General features: G+C 38.1%; 1 protein-coding gene across 1 annotated transcript in view; it reads left to right on the top strand.

Moving 5' to 3' along the window:
- Positions 1–11,190: 11,190 nt before the first annotated feature.
- The window catches only part of SH3GL2 (SH3 domain containing GRB2 like 2, endophilin A1), a 237,137-nt gene continuing 227,052 nt past the window's right edge, over positions 11,191–21,275 (top strand). Inside the window, exon 1 of the mRNA XM_007499610.3 lies at positions 11,191–11,793. Within this exon, the coding sequence (XP_007499672.1) occupies positions 11,749–11,793 (45 nt within the window). The 5' untranslated portion in view covers positions 11,191–11,748. The remainder of the gene's footprint in view (positions 11,794–21,275) is intronic.

Genomic DNA, 21,275 nt, shown 5'->3' with positions numbered 1-21,275 from the left:
ACATGTGTTTTTGTGTGTAAGTTCAAAGATAAGCCTAAAAAACAAATAAATTCCCTTTCTTGTCTATTAAAAACTGTTAGAAATGAAAATCAATTCTTGCTATGGACAAATATATGGTTATATTTTCTGATTCATTTACTTACTAGTAAAAAAACTTTTATTCACATTAAAATGCAGTTTGCTTAATAAAATTTCCTGAATCATAAAATTGTTTGTTTTAGTTTTTTCATTCATGATCATAATTTTTTACATAGACAAATCACTTAGCCCCCATTGCTTAGCCCTTACTGCTCTTCTGCCTTGGAACCAGTACACAGAATTAATTCTAAGGTGGAAGGTGAGGGTTTTTAAAAAAGACTGTAATTCTTTTTTTGCCTTGATTGAGAAAAAATGTTGTTTTTCCCTTCACTACTAGCTAGCTACTTGAGGTATGCCCATCTGCCTACTGCTCTTACTCATACACTTAGAATGAAAGATGGCATGAGATCTGTTTATCTTAGAGATTTCTTATTCTTTGTGCTACTGTCATATCTTAAATTATGTGGAGGATCAGTGTTGACAGCTCTCCAACTCAAATAAAATGCTATAGAGACCCATATCCAAGGAATTTCTTGCCTTTCTAAAGCTGGCAGAACTCAATTTGCTGATCTGCCTTTCAGAGATATTTGCTTTTTATCATTGAGATGATGTTTTAAGTCCATCTTTTCAATTGCTTCTATTATATTCTGTGGTTTGCTATAATCATTGTTCTCTTTTTAGGTTTATTTAGTTAATATTCTAACAAAGGGTTATTTTAGCCAAATTCTTGAAGTATGCTGTAATTTTAAATAAATAAAGATGTAGATCTACAGCCTATTTGCTCTTTGGGTCATTTTTTGGGTGGTTGTTACAGCTTGCTATTCTAAAGAAAGTGAAATAAAAAGAATAAATCTACTTGCTGTTTTTCACCCACAAAATGATACTATTAACCAACCAATTCAACTCAACAAGCATGTGTTAAATGCCCAACCTCAAGGTATCAGTTTTGTCCACAGGGGAGGTACATTTAAGCTGAGCTACAGGATCCCTCTTAATTAACCTTCCATCAAATCAAGGTCATATACTTTTGAAATAGCTGGCCAGGGTTAAAAGGGCAACCTGGCTGATGAACAGAGTCCTTTTTTCTGGGCAAAACTAAATGGTGGAGAAAGCTATTGAATAAATGAAATTGTGCTCATAACACAGCACTTTAATCAGCCCATACCTAGCTAAACTATATATTCAGTAGAGCACTATGAGCATCTTGAGTCCACCAGGGCAATAACTTTCTGAGAAGATAATCCCTGATAACTTGGATCCCAAATCTGTAATTCAATTCATATTATTCTTGGTCTTAGTTTTTACAAGACTCATTTTTTTTTATCATTTCAGGTTTAAGGTAAATTGGCCTTTGCTTTAGGGCACTGAAATTTAGAGGGGGCTGCTATCACATATCCTTCATCAACAGGTAGAAACAATTGAGTTATCCCCTGCCTAAAAACAATTTGTCTAAATAGGAAGATATTTGATGGTGTTTCCTTTTCACTGTAATGGCACTCCAGGTGAGCTCTTTCCAGGTCTGAGAAAGCCCACTTTGTTTCCTCCCCCAGCAGGGGTCTTTCTCCTCAATTCCAACCAAATAGGTCTTTGAAAAATGATGGTGCTGGGAACACCAGGATTAATGGCTATACATCAAAGGGTACTAGGTATCACAGTGAATAGAGTACCAGGTCTGGAGTTAAGGGGGCCTGGATTCAAATCTGGCCTCAGACACTTTTATTTTTTAGCTTTGTAATCCCAAACAAGTCACTTAACCCTGTTTGCCTAGCTCTTGCCCTTCTGTCTTAGAATTGCTCTTAAAAAATAGATCTTCCTATTTCCCTCCTCCCTCAAATCCATCCTAGCTGCCAAGAGTTGGCAGGTGGTACAATGGATAGGTCATTAGCTGTGAGTTCTTTGAAAACAAAGACTGTATCTTGACTCTTTGGGTATCCCTGGGCTTAGTACAGTACCTGGAACATAGCCGGCATTAAATGAGTGCTTATTCATCAGTTTGTTGGTCCAATTTTTTGAGGAAAAATTAAACAAGTTTTTAAGTGATATAGATATAGTTTAACATTTTCCCAGTAATAGGGTTACCAGGAAACCAACTTCAGAGTAGAACTTTGCTTTGGTGGGCTCAGAATTTGAGAAGAGTTCTCTGTGAGATATTGCTCTTTAGGATACTTAAGCATTGGTTGGTAATTTCTTTCTCTGATGAGATATTTTACACAATTTCTGTGGAAAACCTTATTGGCAGGGTGCTGAAAACCAATTACAAGTTTACTACCATGTACATCTTCACTGCTCAACAGGTCACTGTCAATTTTAATTCTTCAGAGATTGTAGTATATGAGAGTACCCAACTATACAACCCTATAGAAGCCCACCTGAGTCATAAAGATGGTTCTCTGTTTCAGAGAGAAGCTTGGGGTTCTTAAAAGTATTGAACAATTTTGCAAAGACAGTCCAAATTTCTCTTTTCCACCTGTATAATTTGAAAAGTAGGTCATTGTCAAAATATCATCTATTCCAGATTTATGTCATAGTATTTGTAAGGAATTAAATTTAGGGGTTTGACTAAACATATGAGAATTCTAAAATAATATGTTGGTCACCAATTTAAAATATTATAGCTCAAGTCTGACTTTTAATAGCTTTTATTTACAAAAAGGTGGAAAGAGTGAAAGTAGAGGAATGTAAAAAGAGGGTAGAGAAGATGTCTAGACTATCAAACTAAATATTGCTCCAGTGCTCAGCTCAGCCCAGCAGGCAGGGCTTGTTAACTCTCAATGGGAGGACCCAGTGTTCCACCTACCTGGCCTCCTCCAAGAGGGGACATCCTCGCCAGAACTAATCTCTCCAGAAGCCAGAAAAGGAAGGTGAGCTACTCACTCACTCAAGAGCCAGTCCAAGATCCAAGATCCCAAGTTGAAGTTGAGATTCAAGTCCAAAGTCACCTCCAAGAGGCAGGTCACCAGCCAAAGCTCCAAGCTGAATATTCAAGCTGAAGACCTCCAGCCAAAGAAGTTCAGGACTTTTTAATAGTCACTTCCTGTCCCTTATCCGCTTCACAAGGGCCAATCACAGCTTCCAAATTGCCTAGCACTGCTCAGGGTGGGAATTTCTGTGGGATTCACCTCTTGTCCTCTGAAGGTGTCAACTCTTATCAAAGGATTCACAAGTTTCTGATAGATTGGGTTAAAAGGGTGGAACTCTCCAAATAAGTGACTTGTGAATTCTCTTACTTGATGACTAACAAAGTGTTAAGTAGTGGTTAAGTAGGGGTTTCTTAGATTGATTAACTCAAAATAAACAAAGATAATAAAGAATTCCCTTTCACATATTTGAGCTCTATAAGTTATAAAAGTATGTGTTACATATACATATCCTATATACATGCTTTGAGCACTTTGCTGAAAGAGGCAGAAAATACTTTTTTATAACTAAGAAATATATTACTTTGAGAAGAACTTTTGGTGGCTGAAAGAGGCAGAAAAATAATTTCTTAAAAATTATTAAAATGTATAAAGAAACATAGTTATCAGATAAGATGGGAGTAGTTTGGTTGCCAAAAAGAATAGAAAATGAAATTTTGTATAAATAAAGTTTAGATTGGCATGTAAGGGAAGGTGACGTTTATTTTACAAGTGAACAATTTTGCATCTAAAAGGGGCAGAAAAAGAAAATTTATCTACCCAAAACTTATAAAATACAAATGTGAAGAAATAGTTTTTATATATCAGAATCAGTTTGGGGACTGAAAAATGATGGAAACTATGGTGTATTGTAGTCCCTCTGCTGATTTCCCTGCAAATGTTTTCAAGATTTAATAGGTTAACACTTACAAAATGATAAATCAAAATCATGTTTGAAGACCATAGAATAATAAAATAAAGATTTCTGCTTTTTTGACTAAGAACAGTGAATACCAAGAGACTCTCAGTTGAGCCTCTGAAATGGTTAAAGACCCTGTTTGGGTAACAAATTGGGCAGAAGAATGAAGACCCATGATGGGAGCTGAAAAGAGTGCTTTCAGAGATCTCTGTGAAGAAATCAACTGGAAGAGAGTTATCTAAAAGAAGTCTCTACTAACTGCCCTGTGCTGGAGATTGAAGTTGAACTTGTAGTTTCTACATCACCTATAGTTTGAGAGCAAAAGCTTCTTAGAGGTGCTTTTTGTTTGCTCTTACCCTCTTGGGGTTTGAGAGGAAAAAGCAAAAAGGGGAAAGATAGGTTTTACAGCTGACTTGCTGTTGAATGGCTGACATCAATTAAACAATACAAAATCCTGTTTGACAGTAGGAGAGAAGAGGATTGGTTTTAGGATGGCCCCCAAAGAGAAGTGATGACTAGAAAGGAAGTAGCTAGCAGAGAAGTAGCATCTTCTGGTACAGATATCCCATCTTCAATGAGCCCATGACATCAAAAGCCTATAGTTGAGATTTTTGAGTTACCCTGAGCAGCTGGGTTTTCCCTCAGTCGTGTGCCTCTTTTTAAGGTTTTTGAAAAGGTATGTTCACATCCCCCACTGTTAGAGTGTATTAATGGAACAGATTATTTGCAGTCTGTGATGTATTGATTATTCCAGTATTTGCTTTATATATGGAACACTTGTAACATATTCCTAATTCTTGCTTTTGTCTTATTGTTTATTTCAAGCTTCTAATCTGTTATTATCTCACTCCCTGATCTCAGGCAAGTTCTTCTCTGCTTTAGACTTGAATGAACTCATGTTCAATATAAAACAATAAGAAGGGGCCATCTTCAAGGTCCATCCAAGATCTTACCTTCTGGGAAAAGGAGAGGTAATGAGCCTAATATAACGCCTACTATGTGCCAAGGCACTATGCTAAGGGCTTTAAAAATATTGCATTTGATTCTGACAGCAACCGTGTTAGGTGGGTGCTATGATTGTTCCCATTTTATAGTTGAAGAAACTGAGGCAGAAGTGACTTCTCTAGGGGTCCCATAGCTAGCTGAGTGTCTAAAGTAAAATTTGAACTCAGGTCGTCCTGATTCCAGGCTTAGCTCTCTATCTACTCTTAGCTGCCCCATAATTCCGATGTTGCCATAATTCTCATGATATACATTAGAACCTCACTATTTTAAGCCAATTAGGGTGGTCAGTGAATGAAAGGGAGGAGATTTCCACCCCCCTTTCATTCATATGCATTATTTCATCCTTGTAGTGAACTCCCAAAGGGGAATACATTTCCCTAAGATTCTGAGCTGAGTGATATGCCATGGTCACACAGCTAGGACAGGGTGTTCCAAAAATATTAGTGTCGTTTTAAGCTTTAATAGCTTGGAACACTCTTGTATGTTTCAGACAGGATGTTTACAGAACATTTTATTAAAAAACAGGTTTTTCATTTCTTTTCAAGAAAATCAATACATTCTGACACATATGAAAACATTCTATTGAACATGTAATTTCTATATATAATGTATCATGTCGTATATACTATTTAATGACAATATTGACATTTTATATATGTGTATATGCACAGACACATTCATGCATTCAACAAACATGACACCTTTCCTGTGTGCCAAGCATTCCTGTCTACTCTTCTATTTTTCTGTTAGTGTTAAAACATTAGTTAGCACTCTCAGCTACCTCCTGAGCTGAAGACATACAAATCACAGTCTCTGATAGCTCTGACAGCCGTGACCAGGATGTTGTGCTGTTACTCTGTTTTCTTCCAATAGCCAGTATTTATTATGTACTCACTGTATGACGACCAGGCATGGTAAAGGATATGCACAATGAAGAAGAGACATTCTTCTTGTCTAGAGGCAGAGCATTGGATCTGGAGTCAGGAAGACTTGCATTCAAATTTCACCTCAGGCACTTACTAGCTGTGTGACCCTAGGCAAGTCAGTCAACTCTGGGAAAGTCATTTAACCTCTTTTTGCCTCAGTTTCTTCAACTGTAAAATGGGGATAATAATACCTACCTATCAAGGTTGTTGTTAGAATGAAATGAATACAGTATTTTTAAAGTGCCTGGCACAGAAAAAGCACTACGTAAATGTTAGTTGTTATCATCATTGTCATCATCATCATTCCTGAGAAGCTGAAAATGTAATCCAATGGGGCGAAAGGAGCTTTCTGGTAGTAAGAAATACAGAACACTATTTGCCAGTGACACTTACTTTAATGTTAGTGGAAATTTGGTAGAAAACAGATGAAAGTCCGAGACAATTGGGATTTTAATTCCTACTCAAGTAACTACACCATGTTTAGTCACCATTCAACAGTAATTTATTCCAATCTGTTTAGAAAAAGAGACTCTGCCCGTTGGAGAGGTCCCTTACTCACCCTGGTCATTTGGACATGTTACCTGGGTAGAAGATCTGAGTAGGTGCTTTTATTATGATCCTTCAAGAGTTATCGATCTTGTGAGCTTCGGTTTGCCTTCCTTCAAGGGAATGCTTGTGGAATTGTCTAGTGGAATGTGAACTGAACTAATCAGAATTTATCTCTTCAATCATCACCCACTGATGAGCCAAATTAATTTTTAGAATTTGTTGTATTTGGGGTCAATATGACAGAAAAGAAAAATGATAAATGTTGGAGGGGATGTGGGAAAATTGGGACATTAATGTCCTCTTGGTGTAGTTGTGATCTAATACAATGGTTGCATTCTGGAAAGCGATTCGGAACTATGCCCGTAAGGCTCTAAAACTGTGTATATACCCTTTGATCGTTTGCAATACCATTACTAGGACTATATCCCAAAGAGATTAAAAAAAGGGGAGGGGGGCTTATTTGTACAAAAATATTTATTTCAGCTCTTTTTGTGGTAGGAAAAATGCAAATTGAGAGGTTGTCCATCAACTGAGGAATGACTGAAAAAGTGGTGGTATATGATTGTAATGGAATACTATTGTGCTATAAGAAATGACAAACAATATGATCACAAAAAATCCCGGAAAGATTCATACGAACTGATGCAAAATGAAGTGGGCATGACCAGAAGACCATAGTCCCCAGGAATAGTCATTTTTTTTTTTTATGAATAACTGTGAACAACCTAGTTATTCTCAACAATGCGCAGTGATCCAAGACAATCTCAGGCTTATGATGAAAAAGGCTATCTGTCTTCAGAGAAAGACCTGATAGAATCTGAATATGGACCAAAAACATACTATATTTAATTTTCTTTTTTCTTTTGAGATCTCAACAAAATGACTAATATAGAAAAATGTTTTACATGATTGCACATGTAAAATCTGTATTAGATTGCTCACTGTCTCATGGAAGTAGGAAGGGGAAGGGTAATAAGGCTGGGTAGGAAAGAGGGAAAAATTTGGAACTCAGAATTTTAAAAAATGAATGTTAAAAATTGTTTTTACAAGTAATTTGAAAAAATCTTAAAAAAAGAATTCATTGCATTTTATTACTGTATGTTAGTATTTAATGCAACTAAGTGGTATAGAGGATAATGGGTCTGAAGAGGATAGTGGGTCTGAAGTCAGGAAGATCTGAGTTCATATCTGGCCTTTGTTAGCTCTCTTACTTAAATTCTACCTGTTTCAGTTTCCTCATTTGTAAAATAATGATAATTATAATACCTACCTCCTGGGGCTATTGTGAGGATCAAATGAGAAAGCAATTGTACAGTGCTTTGTAAACCATTAAGCATTACATAAATACTAGTTATTATTATTATTAAAATATTATAATTGAACAACCTTGGCATAATAGAATTTTTCTTTACAACAAATCTGCTTAGATTTGTATGAGGTTGTTTTACTCAATGCAGACTCAGTAAACAACTCAAAAGTTCTTAAAGAGAAAATGGTATGTAATAATTAAATGGTACATAATAATTAAATAGCTATGAGACTCCTAGGACCTGGTAGCCCCCAGTCAGAGGATAGATATGACCCAGGAGTTTGAAGAAATGAATAATTTGAGTTTATTTAGTTTCCTGTGGCTGCATGACTTTAATCAGACAAAGTAATGTAAACAATAGTTTCCATAGGAGGTTCAGTTTGTAATTCCAGTAAGATCCTTAAGCTACAGGATGTAGAAATTCTGTAGTTTGGATCATTACTCAGCCCTAAGTGTAGAACTTGAAATCTGATGCAAACAGGAAATCAGGAGGTTGGTTTGGCACTTTCCCTGATCTTCTCTATCTAGGTGTCTCAGTTAGCCCATCATGCAGCAGGGTAAGTAGACTGCCCTCATCATTGCCTGGTATTCTTCTCTCTCCCCGACCTTGAGCAAAGTACCTTCCTTTTGCAGTGGCTTTGTGAAACTTTTGTGACCACTTCCTCTGTTGCTCATCAGTCCAAACTCCACATTCTTTGGGCAGCAATGGGAAAGCACAGCAGGAGAGAAAAGTGTTACATATATTTAGAGAACGTCTAAATATTACAAAGTGGGTTCTAGCAAGCATATATCCCCCTCCCAAAAAAAGGGGAACTAGGTAAAGCTGTTAAAGACTAGCCTCAAAAGTGTCTGTTTTCCTCATTTTGCTATTGAATGATATAGTGGAAATATCCTAATTTTGGAGATAGGAACTTGGTAGGAGAACCAAGGCTGGCTGAGGCAACTTTTAACTAGAAAAACAAAAGTTAAATGATTTTAAGCATTGGGAGAGGCATGTCTAATGGAAACCCAAGGTCTTCAAAGTAGAGAGGATTTAGCATAAACCCAGGTACTAGTAGAAAGGAATAATTCAGTTTCTTAATCTGTAAAATGAGAGGGTTGAACTAGATGGACCTACGAGGTCTCTAAATCATGAGGTGATCCTTTTTGAACACGTCCCATTATTTCAAACATATTTTACTTCATTTTATTTATTTTCATGAGTATAGTGTAAATTATCACTGGTTCATCCCCTTGTAACTTTAGTCCACTCATTTTAGGCCAGAATTCTTGTAAATGTATTCCATTGATTATTATCCTGGCTGGGTTATAATACTTTGGGTAGATTATTGAAAATCTACTACAATCCTTGTTTTTTTTTCTTTTCATTTTGTTATTTGTTTGAAGCAAAACAAAAATCTCCAAGCTTAGAGATGGGATGCCCTTATGTCTATCTCAGTAAGGAACCTGCACATACTTTCCTGCCCCATGGTCATATAAAAGTAGGATAGAAACACTCTCATTTCAGCTTTGATTCTTCTGAAAAAAAAAATTTCAGATAAAAGGCAATGATATAGTGTCATGAATGGAAGAAGTCAAGTTTAAGTAATCTTCCCTGTCCCTCTTAGATAAACCTTGGATTACTTTCCAGAATAGGACAGGAAATATTCTCTTGGCTAGGCACTGAGGACAGACAGTATCACCGAAATAGGACTTAGTGGAAAAGTGCCTTGAAGATGGCACCTTTGATTTCAGATCAACTTCTTAGTAGCTGTGAAGAACTAGTTGTGGGCAAATAATTTCTTCCTCTTGAAACTTCCTCTGCCTTGTAACTTACCTATTTCTATAGAAAACACAACCATTCTTCTAGTCACTCAAATTTATAACCCGTACATCATCTTTGCCTGTTCATCCTCACTGGACATCTCTAGTTCTTATTGTGTTGATTCGACATCTTTTAACCTTGGTCTAGAACTTTTCATTCATTCAAGATACCACCCTAGTGTAAGCTAAAAATCTCTCACCTGGCTATTGCGATTGATATTCTTCACCTGGAACCTTTTTCTTCACTTTATCTCACACACAGCTGGCAATTGAATAAAAGTCTAACCACTTCACTACTCCAATAGCACCTCTAATAGCCTCTAGGATTAAATACAAACTCTTGTTCAGCATTTGAAGCACTTCACAAACAGCTCCCACCTTTCCCCCCTTTTTAGTTCTCCCCAATGGTTGGTGTTCCTTCTTAGGAAATTATTTTGGGTTGATTTAGTATGTTTTATATTTAATTATCTGTGTAGGCCTTATTCAACTGAAGTAGAATGTAAAGGCAGAAACTATTTTTTGCCTTTGTGTCCTCAGTGTTTAAGCAGAGTTCTTACTTAACATATAGCAGGTTCTTATGAATGGATACTGAACTAATCAAAAGATGCAATTTCCTCTCCTGTTAATTGATCATCTCTGCCATCTCTTTTTAACAAGAATTGACAACTGGTAGTGACATTCAAACTTCCCTTCCCAGGATGCAGATTCAAGATCATAGATCCTGACAGTAGGGACCTCAATGACTCCCTACTTCAATCTCCCATATTTCAGAGATGAGGAAAGTTACCCTGCTATGTGAATGATCATGGCCGGGGTGCTTGAAATACAAAGACAAAAGAAATAGTTCCTGCCCTCAAAGAAACTTCATTTTCTAGGAGTGATATAATGTGACCACAAATAAGTAAATGCAAAATAAAGTAAGGGAGAAAGCATTAATAGTCAGTGGGACAAGAGATGGCTTTCCCTAGGAGAGGTTACCTGGGCTGAACTTTATTTTTTTTATTTAAAAAACAACAACAACAAAAACAAACCTTACCTCCGGCCTTTGATTCTAAGGCAGAAGGGTGGTAAAGGCTAGTCAGTGGGGGTTAAGTGACTTGCCCAGGGTCATACAGCTAGGAAGTGTCTGAGGCCACATTTGAACCCAGGATCTCCCATCTCTAGGCCTGGCTTTCAATCCACTGAGCCAACCAGTTGCCCCCAGAGCTGAACTTTAAAAGACAATGACAATTCTAAGAGGAGGAAGCTGTGGTGAAATGTGTATTCTAATGATGCAAATACACCGAAAATTTACCGGAGCAGAGTCATGTGAAACAATGCTGGTAAAATAGATTGGAACCAGTTAGTGGAAGAATGGAGATTGGGAGTGAAAGTGAAAGTGAAAATAGGAATCAAAGGTGTCAGAAGCCACCTAGATCCAGGAGCAGCTCTCTTGAGCTTTAGGTGGTTAGACGCCGAGAACTCCACCCTCCCCTAACCTCTGGAGAATCCTCCTACCTCCAGAGAAAGCCTTTCAGATCCTAGGGAGCAAAAACACTTGCTAAAAAGGAGAGAAAAGTACTTTTGCCGTTGGACTCGAAAGTTCTGCCCTAAAATCTCTGCTAGGGTGCGGGTCCGCGTAATGCCCTCAATTGTGCGCCTTTTTGTCCCAGGGTGCACCTGCATGGATGTGGCTGCGTGTACCTGTGCGCACGTCCATCCCTCGGAAGTGGGCCAGGGGGATCCCAGCTAGGGGTGTAGCGAGCCTGCAGCCAGTACACCTGCTCCTTCTTTTACCCCGGGCTGGGGGCGGGGCGTTGGTGGTGGTGGTGGTGGGAAATAGGGCTGGGGGCTGGGCTTCCCGCTTCCCCTTTAAGAGGCCGGATTACCCTTCTGACGTCAGAGTGTCTGTCTCTGCACCGCCAAGCAGAGCCTCGGATAACCTGCTCACGCCGAGGGAGGGAAGGAGGCAGGCAGGCAGGCAGGCAGGCAGAGCGAGTCACTGGCTGCAACTCGCGGGGTGCCCGCCGAGAATATTCCCCTCCTTCCTCTCCCTTCTTCCTCCCCCGCTTCGCTTCTCCCTCTCTCCCAGCAGCACCCCCATCCTGAGCCTCCCCACCCCTCCCGGGGATCAGGAGGCGGCCGCCACTGCATTCCTGCAGCCACCCCGCTCTGCTCCGGGAGCCCCCGCCTCCGCAGCCCCAGGCAGCAGCAATAGCAGCCGCCACCGCCACCGCAGCAGCAGCAGCAGCAGCATCGCGCATCCCGGGCTATTCCCCCACCATGTCTGTGGCTGGGCTGAAGAAACAATTTCACAAGGCTACTCAGGTAAAGAGCACTGGAACGCAGGAAGATGCTGGAGTCGAACTCACTCTGCACTATTTCTCCCCCTCCTCTCCCAGTTTCTGTCCCCTGTCCCGGAACTGTCCAGGAAGCTTGGAGGCATCCCTGGGGATCATGGAGCAGAGAAGTGATGCAGGAGGGGAAGGGGACTGCTAGGGGTGAGGGTGCAGTCGGCTACCTGTGGGAGCAGACGGGAAGGGGAGAGGGTGTTTGGGTGGGGGGGGGGGAGGGTCGAAGAGAGCCCGGGGTCAGGACGCCAGGAGCTTTGCAACACGGGCTAAGCTAAGCTAGAAGAAGGAGGAGAGGTTAGCCACGGCGGGAGATGAAGCTCTCTGCTCCCTCTGTTGTCATCTCTACCGGGGTACCTTGGCCCTTTCACCCCTTGTTAGCTCCCCTCCCCACCTGGAGCGAGACTCTGCACTCTAGAAGGTACTTCTTGGTTGACCTGAGAGCTCCTGAATAAAAGCCTTTGGGTAATTGTCCGGCCGCGGGTAAGAAGGGCAATATTGGCCTCTGGTCCCTTGGGATCACTGGAAAGGAGCAAATGTTTCCTCCACCCCGCCAGTCTTGTATAGTCCGCTTGATTCTTCCAGCCCCTACCCCTCCTTCATTAGGTCTATCTCCTTTCCCCTAGCCAACGAGTGGGGTGGGAGGGTGCAGAGCATCCTCCTCAGGGAGAAGGCAGGTGGAGATGGGGTCGCTGAGAGGTAGGGAATGAATCCTTGGCTTCCCTCTGCTGGCTGTACCAGCAGCATCCTTTGCATTATTGAGCAGGTGGAGAGAGGGAGAGAGGAGAGGGTGATGGCAGCTAAGCTAGGCTCTGCACTGCAGCCTACAGCTCTCCCCCCCACCCCCAACTTTCCCCATCCATCCCAATTCCCCTTGCAGCTTGCTGCTGCTGCTGCCATCCTTGTTGTGGTTTAGGAGTCGTGATTTTTGGTCCCCACGCTTCCCGCCTTTTCCTTTCTCCCTGATTGACACCAAGACTCCTACACTCTGGCACAGCTGTAAAGGATTCAGGGAGGGAGGACAAGGAAAAGACAAGGCCCAAGCCTTGGACCCTGTGAACCAATGGGCATTAAGAGGTCTTTTATTTCCATGTGCCTGAAAGGAGCTGAAGAGATGATGCAAAGCCTCTTCTTCTCCAATGACCTTGCAGTGTGGTGCATCTAAGTGATACTTTATTTGTGTCCCAGGAGTGGTCTAGAATGAGTACATGCCCTAGCTTTTACTCTTCTGACATCCACAATTCCATCCTTCCTAGAGTGCCAACAAAGTAAAAGTTAGAACTTGACTTTGCACATTTTGAAGGGCAAAGAGGATTCAATCCCAAAGGTTTGTATGGGACAAAGATGCTATTGCAAAGTATTTCATGCCTGAGTTTTATTAATTATTGATCCCAAGTAATCCTCTGGATTCACTGGGCTATATTAATTAAAAAACAAGGAGAATAGCACTCATATTTGTGTTTCTTTGAGATCTGACATGCTATTCTTTTTTTTTTTTAGGGGCTTTTGAGATGGTAAGGGAAATGGTAGTAAATATCATGCTCTTTTAAGAAGTAGAAGGGTCTCTCTTTGGGAAAGTTTTATTCCCCCTTTTCTACCCAGATTATTATTAATGAAGTATGGTTTCTATAATAAAGGAGCACAAATGTCACTTTTTGTGTGTGTGTGCCACAGAATAACACTGGAGGCTCCATGTCTTTGTTGCATCAATATAGAGAATTTCTACCTTACACTCATACATATTTCCTCCATCTTTTTACCATTTCATTTTGAAGCCAAATCAGCACTTGAGCAAAATGGAACCACTATTCCAATGAGAGGCCTTTAGTCTGAACATATGTTGAACTGGAGCAAATAGGTTCCCCTTGCCTATTTCAGTAGCAAAGAAAATACAATCCTACTTCTTTCTCTGAAGTAAATCAAGCACACTTTCCTACTAGAGCATAAGCAAGTGAGAGCAAATGTTAAAATCTATACATCCTTCAAATGACATTTCTTCTGACTTAAGGTTAATTTTAACAACAATTCTTTCCTTTCTAAATAGTTTAGGTTGGCTGCAGCCCAGGTAAAAAATAGCATATTGATGCCAAGTTTCACAGCCTGCTATCACAGTGTCTAGATTTTGAGTTTTGCTGTATCATGCTGGAAATAGAGTGGAATTTAAACTAAATAACAATTATTCCATATAGATAATCTACTGTAAGTAAATCAACACATGAATATCTGGGTTTAGAAAGATTACATTCTCATACACATGATTTATTGGCATTTTAAGCGAAGTATTTCTAAAAAATTCTGAGCCAGACTGGTATTCTTAAAATATGGTTCTCTGTAAAAATTGATTTTTTTTGAAACTTTCTAGTAATAAATACATCTATTGTCCAGAAAGCGAGGTGTACATATGCACCATTTTAGTGAGTCTAGGGAATTAGTATTACTATTGTAGGAAAAAAAAATATTTTTTTCTGGTTTGAATGCTTATCTTGGAGTAAATTACTCATTAGTCTATAGCTTCATGTATAATTAATGTGCCATAATGACATTCTCAACTTTAAGGAAACAATTATCATTCTTTTGATTCATCATGCCCTCTTTAATGTAATTCTTCAATGTTTTCATCACATTTTATGTTCTATATTATATCTTGGTATTTTTGAAAATGTGCATTATTATGCAAATCTGATGACTCTGCTATTGATCTGAGATTTGAAAATCTATTAAGGTAATTGATTAAAGATATAATATAACCTTATTAATGTAATGAGCCTCCCTAAACTTAACTGTGTTCAAGATCTCTTATATAGGATATTTTATTTTGTATTGAACCCTGGTGAAAAAGTGTGTCTAGTTAAGTAGTTGACTGGTTTTAACTTGCTGCCAGTCTTTTTGGGAGGAGAAGAGAATTGGGGGAAAAAAATCTCTGCCTATAAAGTAAATTTATTCAGCTATTTTGTAATTGGTATTCCTATTATTTTATTTTTGAAAGCTCCCTTCCCATCTCCTGAAGAGGTGCTTATTACTTTTAAACTTACTTTAAAATATTAATATTGTTTGAGGAATTTTAAAACATTCTTCAAGGTCAATAGAGATATTATTGGAAAAATCTGGATTTAAGGATTTATTTCTCAGTCACCAAGAATTATTAAGCACTTACTATGTATCAGATACTGGGTTTAGCCCTGGAGATACAAAGAAAGGCCAAAATAGGATCCCTGCTTTCAAGTACATTCTAAGGAGGGAGACAACATGTAAGTAACTATGTACATACAAAGTCTACACAATAAATGGGAGGCAATCTGCATGTAGGGAGAGGGGAGAAGGAAAGACATCTTTCAGAAGATGGAATTAGTCTGCAATCTTGAAGGAAGCTTGGAGATAGAGTGGAAGAGGAAGAGGATTACAGACATGAGGGATATTGAGGATTTGGAAGCTGTCCAGAAGGATTTGTTGACCACCATTGGACAAGCTGTTGTTTCCCAAATGAGTTAATTGGTAAGAAGTTTTCAAGAGTGACAGACTATATCTTCTCTCTTTAGATTACTTTGGAGATCTTTAATTAAATGCTTAAGTGTCTTTTGGGGTTGCCCAACCCTAGAGGGATGTATATATGTAACTTAGTGAAATTTAGTTTAAGGATAAAGGGGAGAAGGATGAAGAAGTACAATTTTATTGGGGGCAGGGAATCTAAAAAGATATGCCCAGAGAATCTAAATTCTTAAAAACCATTTTCATTTTTTCTTTTGTCTCTCTCTAGCAGCAAGCATACTGCATGCAAAATATTTATTGAACTGAATATACAGTAAGAATGATGGCAGGGATTGTTTTTACCCTTCTTTTTATCTCTAGTATTTAGCACAGTGTCTGGCACATAGCAAGTACTTAATATAGGAGTTAGGGGCACAGCACCTTGTAATGTGGAAAATCTGGGTAAAATTTCTTTGCTTTTGTGTTCTTTCTGCAAACTTTAACTTTTTTCCTTATTTTAATTTTAGAAAATAAATTGTGTGTATTTATGGTATTAAAAGATAAAATAAATTGATATTATGTAATACTACACATATATTTTATGTATTTCAGAGTTTCTAAACTTTTTTTCTTTGGAATATTTTTTCATGGTTACATGATTCATGATTCCCTTCCTTCCCCTGACCTGGAGCTGACAAGCAATTCCACTGCATTATAAATGTATCACTGTTCAAAACCTATTTCCATGATATTCATATTTGCAGTAGAGTGATCTTTTAACATCAAAGCCCTAATCATATCCCTATCGAACTACATGATTGTTTCTTCTATGATTCTTTTGCGTTTCTGTTCCCACAGTTCTTTCTCTGGATGTGGATAGAGTTCTTTCTCATAAGTTCCTCTGGACTGTCCTGGGTCATTGCATTGCTGCTAGTAGAAAAGACTATTACATTAGATTGTGCCATAATGTATCAGTCTCTGTGTACAATGTTCTGGTTCTGTTCCTTTCACTCTGCATCAATTCCTGGAGTTTTCCAGTTCACATGGAATTCCTCCAGTTCATTATTCCTTTCAGCATAATAATATTCCATCACCATAAAATACCACAATTTGTTTAGCCATTCCCCAATCAAAGGGCATCCCCTCATTTTCCAGTTTTTTGCCACCACAAAGAATGCAACTATAAATATAAATATATTTTAAAAAATAAATATAAAAAAAGTACAAGTCTTTTTCCTTATCCCTTTTGGGTACAAACCCAGCAGTGCCCTTTGTGCATAATTCCAAATTGCCCTCCAGAATGGTTGGACTAATTCACAACTCCACCAGCAGTGTATAGTGTCCCAGTTTTGCCACATCACCTCCAACATTTATCACTTTCCTTTGCTACCATGTTGGCCAGTCTGCTAGGTGTAAGGTGGTACCTTAGAATTGTTTTAATTTGTATTTCTCTAATCAGGAGGGATTTGTTTCTAAACTTTTTCTGTGTTATCTGCTATGTGTTTTCTGCAGCTTCTGCAAAACTCCCCCCAAATTCCCATTAATTTCTTATGCTGACCTGAGATATATCAAAACCTTGATGAGGAAAGTCAAGATGTGGAAGGGATACCTGTATATGTTTTTTGATAGAGTTGACAGAGGGCCAATTTGTTCAATAGTACCTTCTACTTGACCTATAAAATGTGGCTATGGGAAAGCCAAAAAAGAGACTATTAACTGGAATGTTACAAAGATAAAGAATATGTGAAGGGATTTGATCTTTTCCTGTCTCTCATATTTTTCCTTTTTGGTCATTTGACTTTTTCACTTTTTTCTTCTCTCTCCTTCATTTCCTTGCACCCATCCTATCTTTGTGGTCCTGGCTTTTTGAATGCCATGTTTCCAGGAACTTACTAATCACCTAGAATGCATGACTTACCTTGTGCATACAGTTGATAATAATAAAAATTAAATTAAGACTTAAAACCGACAGCTTTTTTGCTGACACTTATATGAAGTACTTTTGAAGCCCGGTCAGGAGTCTTTTGCCTAATTTATTAAAATGAAAAGTAAATTCTCCATTAATGCCCATCACGAATACATCATATTAAATACGGATTCTCTCAGAATATAGAATAAATGCAGTAAATGAATAACATTTGTAAGATTGTAGAACAAAGTCTAAAAAGATTAGGAAACTCAAGAAACTTTCATTTAGAGATAAACTTATTGTGTTAGTTTAATTCAGTTCAAAGGTGATAAAGTGTAGAAAGCATTTGGATCTGGAATTCCAGCTCTGATACTTATTACCTAAATGATCTTGGGCAAGTCACTTCATATCTATATATCCTATAAAAATCAGGTAATTGAACTGGATCTAAATCATATAATCCTTTGGAAAGTAAATGTATTCAGTGCCTTTTATGTACTAAGGGATAAAGGAATATTCTGGTAGGCACTAAAGGAAATAAAAACAATTATATGCAGTCCCTATTTTTAAGGAGTTTGTAACTTAGTTGAGGCATAAAGCCAAGTATACATAACTCAGATACAGAGCAACACATATTAAATGTATAAGAATGGTAAGGGTTTATAGGAAAAAAATTTTAGTTGATAAAATCTTGGAATCATAGAAAGTAAGAGTTGGAAGGGAATTCAAAAGCCATCTATTTCAATTGTTGTGTGAAACATAAATCTCTTCAAAATCTCTTAATGATTGGTTAAGAAGTCAATTGATGAAGACCTTCAGTGAAAAGAAGCTCAAAATCTTATATGGCAAACTACTTAATTTTGCTTAGCTTTAATGGTTATGAAATGTTAATTTTTCCTAGAGCCTATCTCCCTGTAACTTCTACCCATTAGTCCTTTTTATGTTTTCTGCAGCTCAGTAGATCAAATATATTCCCTCTTCTAAGAGGGAACACTTCAACTATTTGAAGGCAATGACTATGACTTTTCTAAGTCTTTTATTTTCCAAGATAAATATTCCCTGTTCTTCAGTCTCTCTTTGTATGGCATGATTTTAAGCCCTATCATTATTATGATCATCCAGTTCAGGACATATTCCAATTGTCAATGTGCTTTCTAAAGTATAAATTACAAGACTAGTCAGAACAGTGCAAGAGCAGTGGTTTAGTTAGGGCAAATTGCCTCTCTTGTTCTAGGTACTACTATACTTATATTAATGCAGCTTAAGTTCATGTTAAGATTTTCCATCTACTTCATCACACTGACTCTCTGAGCTTGCAAGTCTAATAAAATTCCCAGATATTTTGTTTCATCAGTTGGTTTCGAACCATATCTTTAATATTTTCTTCTTGACCAGTTCCTTTTTTCCCCCTCCTTAATTTTAAATATTGGACCGTATTACCTTTTATCCTTTTTAGATTTGATCTCACAGGATATTTCTGGGTGTCACTTTTGCCATTGAGTTTATTTAGCTGTCTCTAAATTGTGGTGTGTTTGAAAATTTGAAATGCTAATCACTTGTATCTTTATTCTAGTCATTGATTAAATAATGCTGATCAACAGAAGTTGAAGGACATAGCCCTGCAGCATTCTCCCAGAAACTTCCATCTAAAATTAACTTTTGATCGATTAGTATTTTTTAGGTCTTTCAACCCATTATTGTTATTGTCATCAACTTGATATCTATCTTACAAAGTTGTCCCAAGAGACTTCCTAGTCTAAGCCCTATGTTTTACAAATGAATTGATTAAAACCAGAAAAGTCAATGATTTTGTCCTAGATAATACGGCTAACTTGAACTCAAGACTTGTACCTCCAAGACCATTGTTATTTCCAAACTTCTTATCCATAAAAATGTAAATAGATTTAAACCTTCAAAGGACTTCAAAGGCTACCTAATCTATCTTTGTTCTAGTCCTGTGAAAAGTGAAGACCAGTGAACTTGTGACTTGTCTGACATCACACAGGTACTAAGTTTAGTTGAAGGGAAAAGATCTGGGGACTTCTTAAGTGAATTTCCTTTAACTCTGAATTGATGTAATCATGGCAGACAAAGGACAGATATCAGAAATAAGATGAGTTTTTTTTTTAAACTTCTTTAATCAAAATGGATGGAATTTGAGTACAGCTAACCCTAAGCCTGTTGGCATAACCAGGATCAACCATGCCCTTGGTAACACTCTAAAGGGTAGGATGAGATAGAAGATGACTCTGAGGAATGTTATTTTTTGGAGTGGAGAAGAAAGCCAGCCCTGGCCATCTGTGCTGGAGAGGAATAAGCCCAGGAAACTCAAGTGAGCCACCCACCCAGTAGAGTGTCCAAGCATGAGAAGGAAAAGAATATTACTAACTTGTAATGCTAGAGAGAAGTATGAATTATGTTTTCTATTTGTGTACTCCTACCTGTTCACCAACTTTTCCCATTGACTTTGTTTTTGTGGTAGAGCATGCTCCAGTTTTGTATGGGAGTGGGTTTTCTTATGATACTATCTCCACAAATGCCTTTGTATTATGCTAAATATATTTTTTAGTTCACTATTAAAGATAAGTGCTATGATGGGAGATCATGGACTATAGTTGTAGTAATTTATACCTACTGAGTGCTTTGAACTTGGGATAGTTGGATTCCAGGGGACCCAACCTATAAGAAGAGCACATGGAATAAGCAGTTAAGAAGGGATGCTACATAATCATCAGAGGTGGAATGAGGAAAGGTTTAGTTAAATGCCTTCCTGAAACCCAAGATTACTGTATATTTTGGTATACTAGTCTATTAACTTTCACAAAAGGAAATTGTTAGTTTTCCATGACTTGTTTTCAATGAACCCATCTTGGTTCAGAACAATTACCATTTTCCATTCTTACTACACAAACCAATACTTGAACAATCTATACTCGAACAAACAATTCTAATGTCCTTCCCCCTTCCAGAATGGATGCCAAACCCACCATTTTATATATAATTTGACAAATCTCCCTTCTTTTCCTTTTTGAAAATCAGAACCATGTTTGCCCAACTCTAAGTTTCTTTTAATTACCATAGACTCTCAAAGGTGACAAATTGTGCTCAGTAATCAAATAAAATTCTCAATTCTCTGGAATATATAGTTTTTCTAGGTCAGGCGATTTAATTTCATTAAAGGAAGCTAAGCCACTATGTCTGAGCTCTCAATTATGCTCTTAGAAAGTGTGGATCTGATAGTCTTACTTCTATAGAAAAACTGACTCCTGTCACTGGAGGTGATACCAATCTTTACCATACAAACAGAAGCTTCCCAAAGAAGGGACAAAGATACATACTATTCTCTTTTGGCTGCCTCTCTGCTACTTGGTCTATCAGGGGAGAGATGTAGACACATAAGTTAACAGATTCTTGGGAGCTTTAGCTATGTCTGACTCATTCTGTGTTCAATTCAAACTGCCTAACAACACAATTGACAGCCAGTAACTGTCTTTCCTCCTTAAATATATTTATTAATACCACCCCTGGTGCAGGCCTTCTACTGCAGTTTCTGTTCTTTTTCATAATCATAGCACAGACTGAGCTAGCTGCATCACCTACACCATATTTTGGAGCCATGATAAGGCTAGCTTCTCTAATAACAGCTAACACAGGTGTTACCTTACCAACTCCTTACTTATATTGGGTTTCAGGACACTGTTAACCTTTTTTTCCCCCCTATCCTTCCTGCTTCATTATCCTTGGTAGAGATAGCAATAAGGGAAAATTTCATAGAGTAAGTTGCATTTGATCAAAGTAGTGAAGACTAGTGGGAGAAACATTCCCAATTACCAGATATAGTGAGGGGCATGAATAGACTAGGAGGTGAAAATGCCTGGGATGTGTGTGAGGAAGAGGAGTAACCCAATTTAGTGGAACCTTAACTTAAACACTATAAAGTGGCATGAAGTAAGGCTAGCCAAGTAGGTTGAGTAATATTCTGGAAAGCCTTTAAAATTAGGCTGAGGGGTTGGGTTTTTGCATTTGTTCAGTATTGGGGAGTGATGGCAAGTTTTTGTAGTGGAGTGAAGAATCCAAGTTGTGCA

Source organism: Monodelphis domestica, chromosome 7 (genome assembly GCF_027887165.1).
Source record: "Monodelphis domestica isolate mMonDom1 chromosome 7, mMonDom1.pri, whole genome shotgun sequence".
NCBI lineage: Eukaryota > Metazoa > Chordata > Mammalia > Didelphimorphia > Didelphidae > Monodelphis > Monodelphis domestica.
The sequence above is the reverse complement of the archived record's forward strand: the minus strand, read 5'-3'. Positions and strand labels throughout refer to the sequence as shown.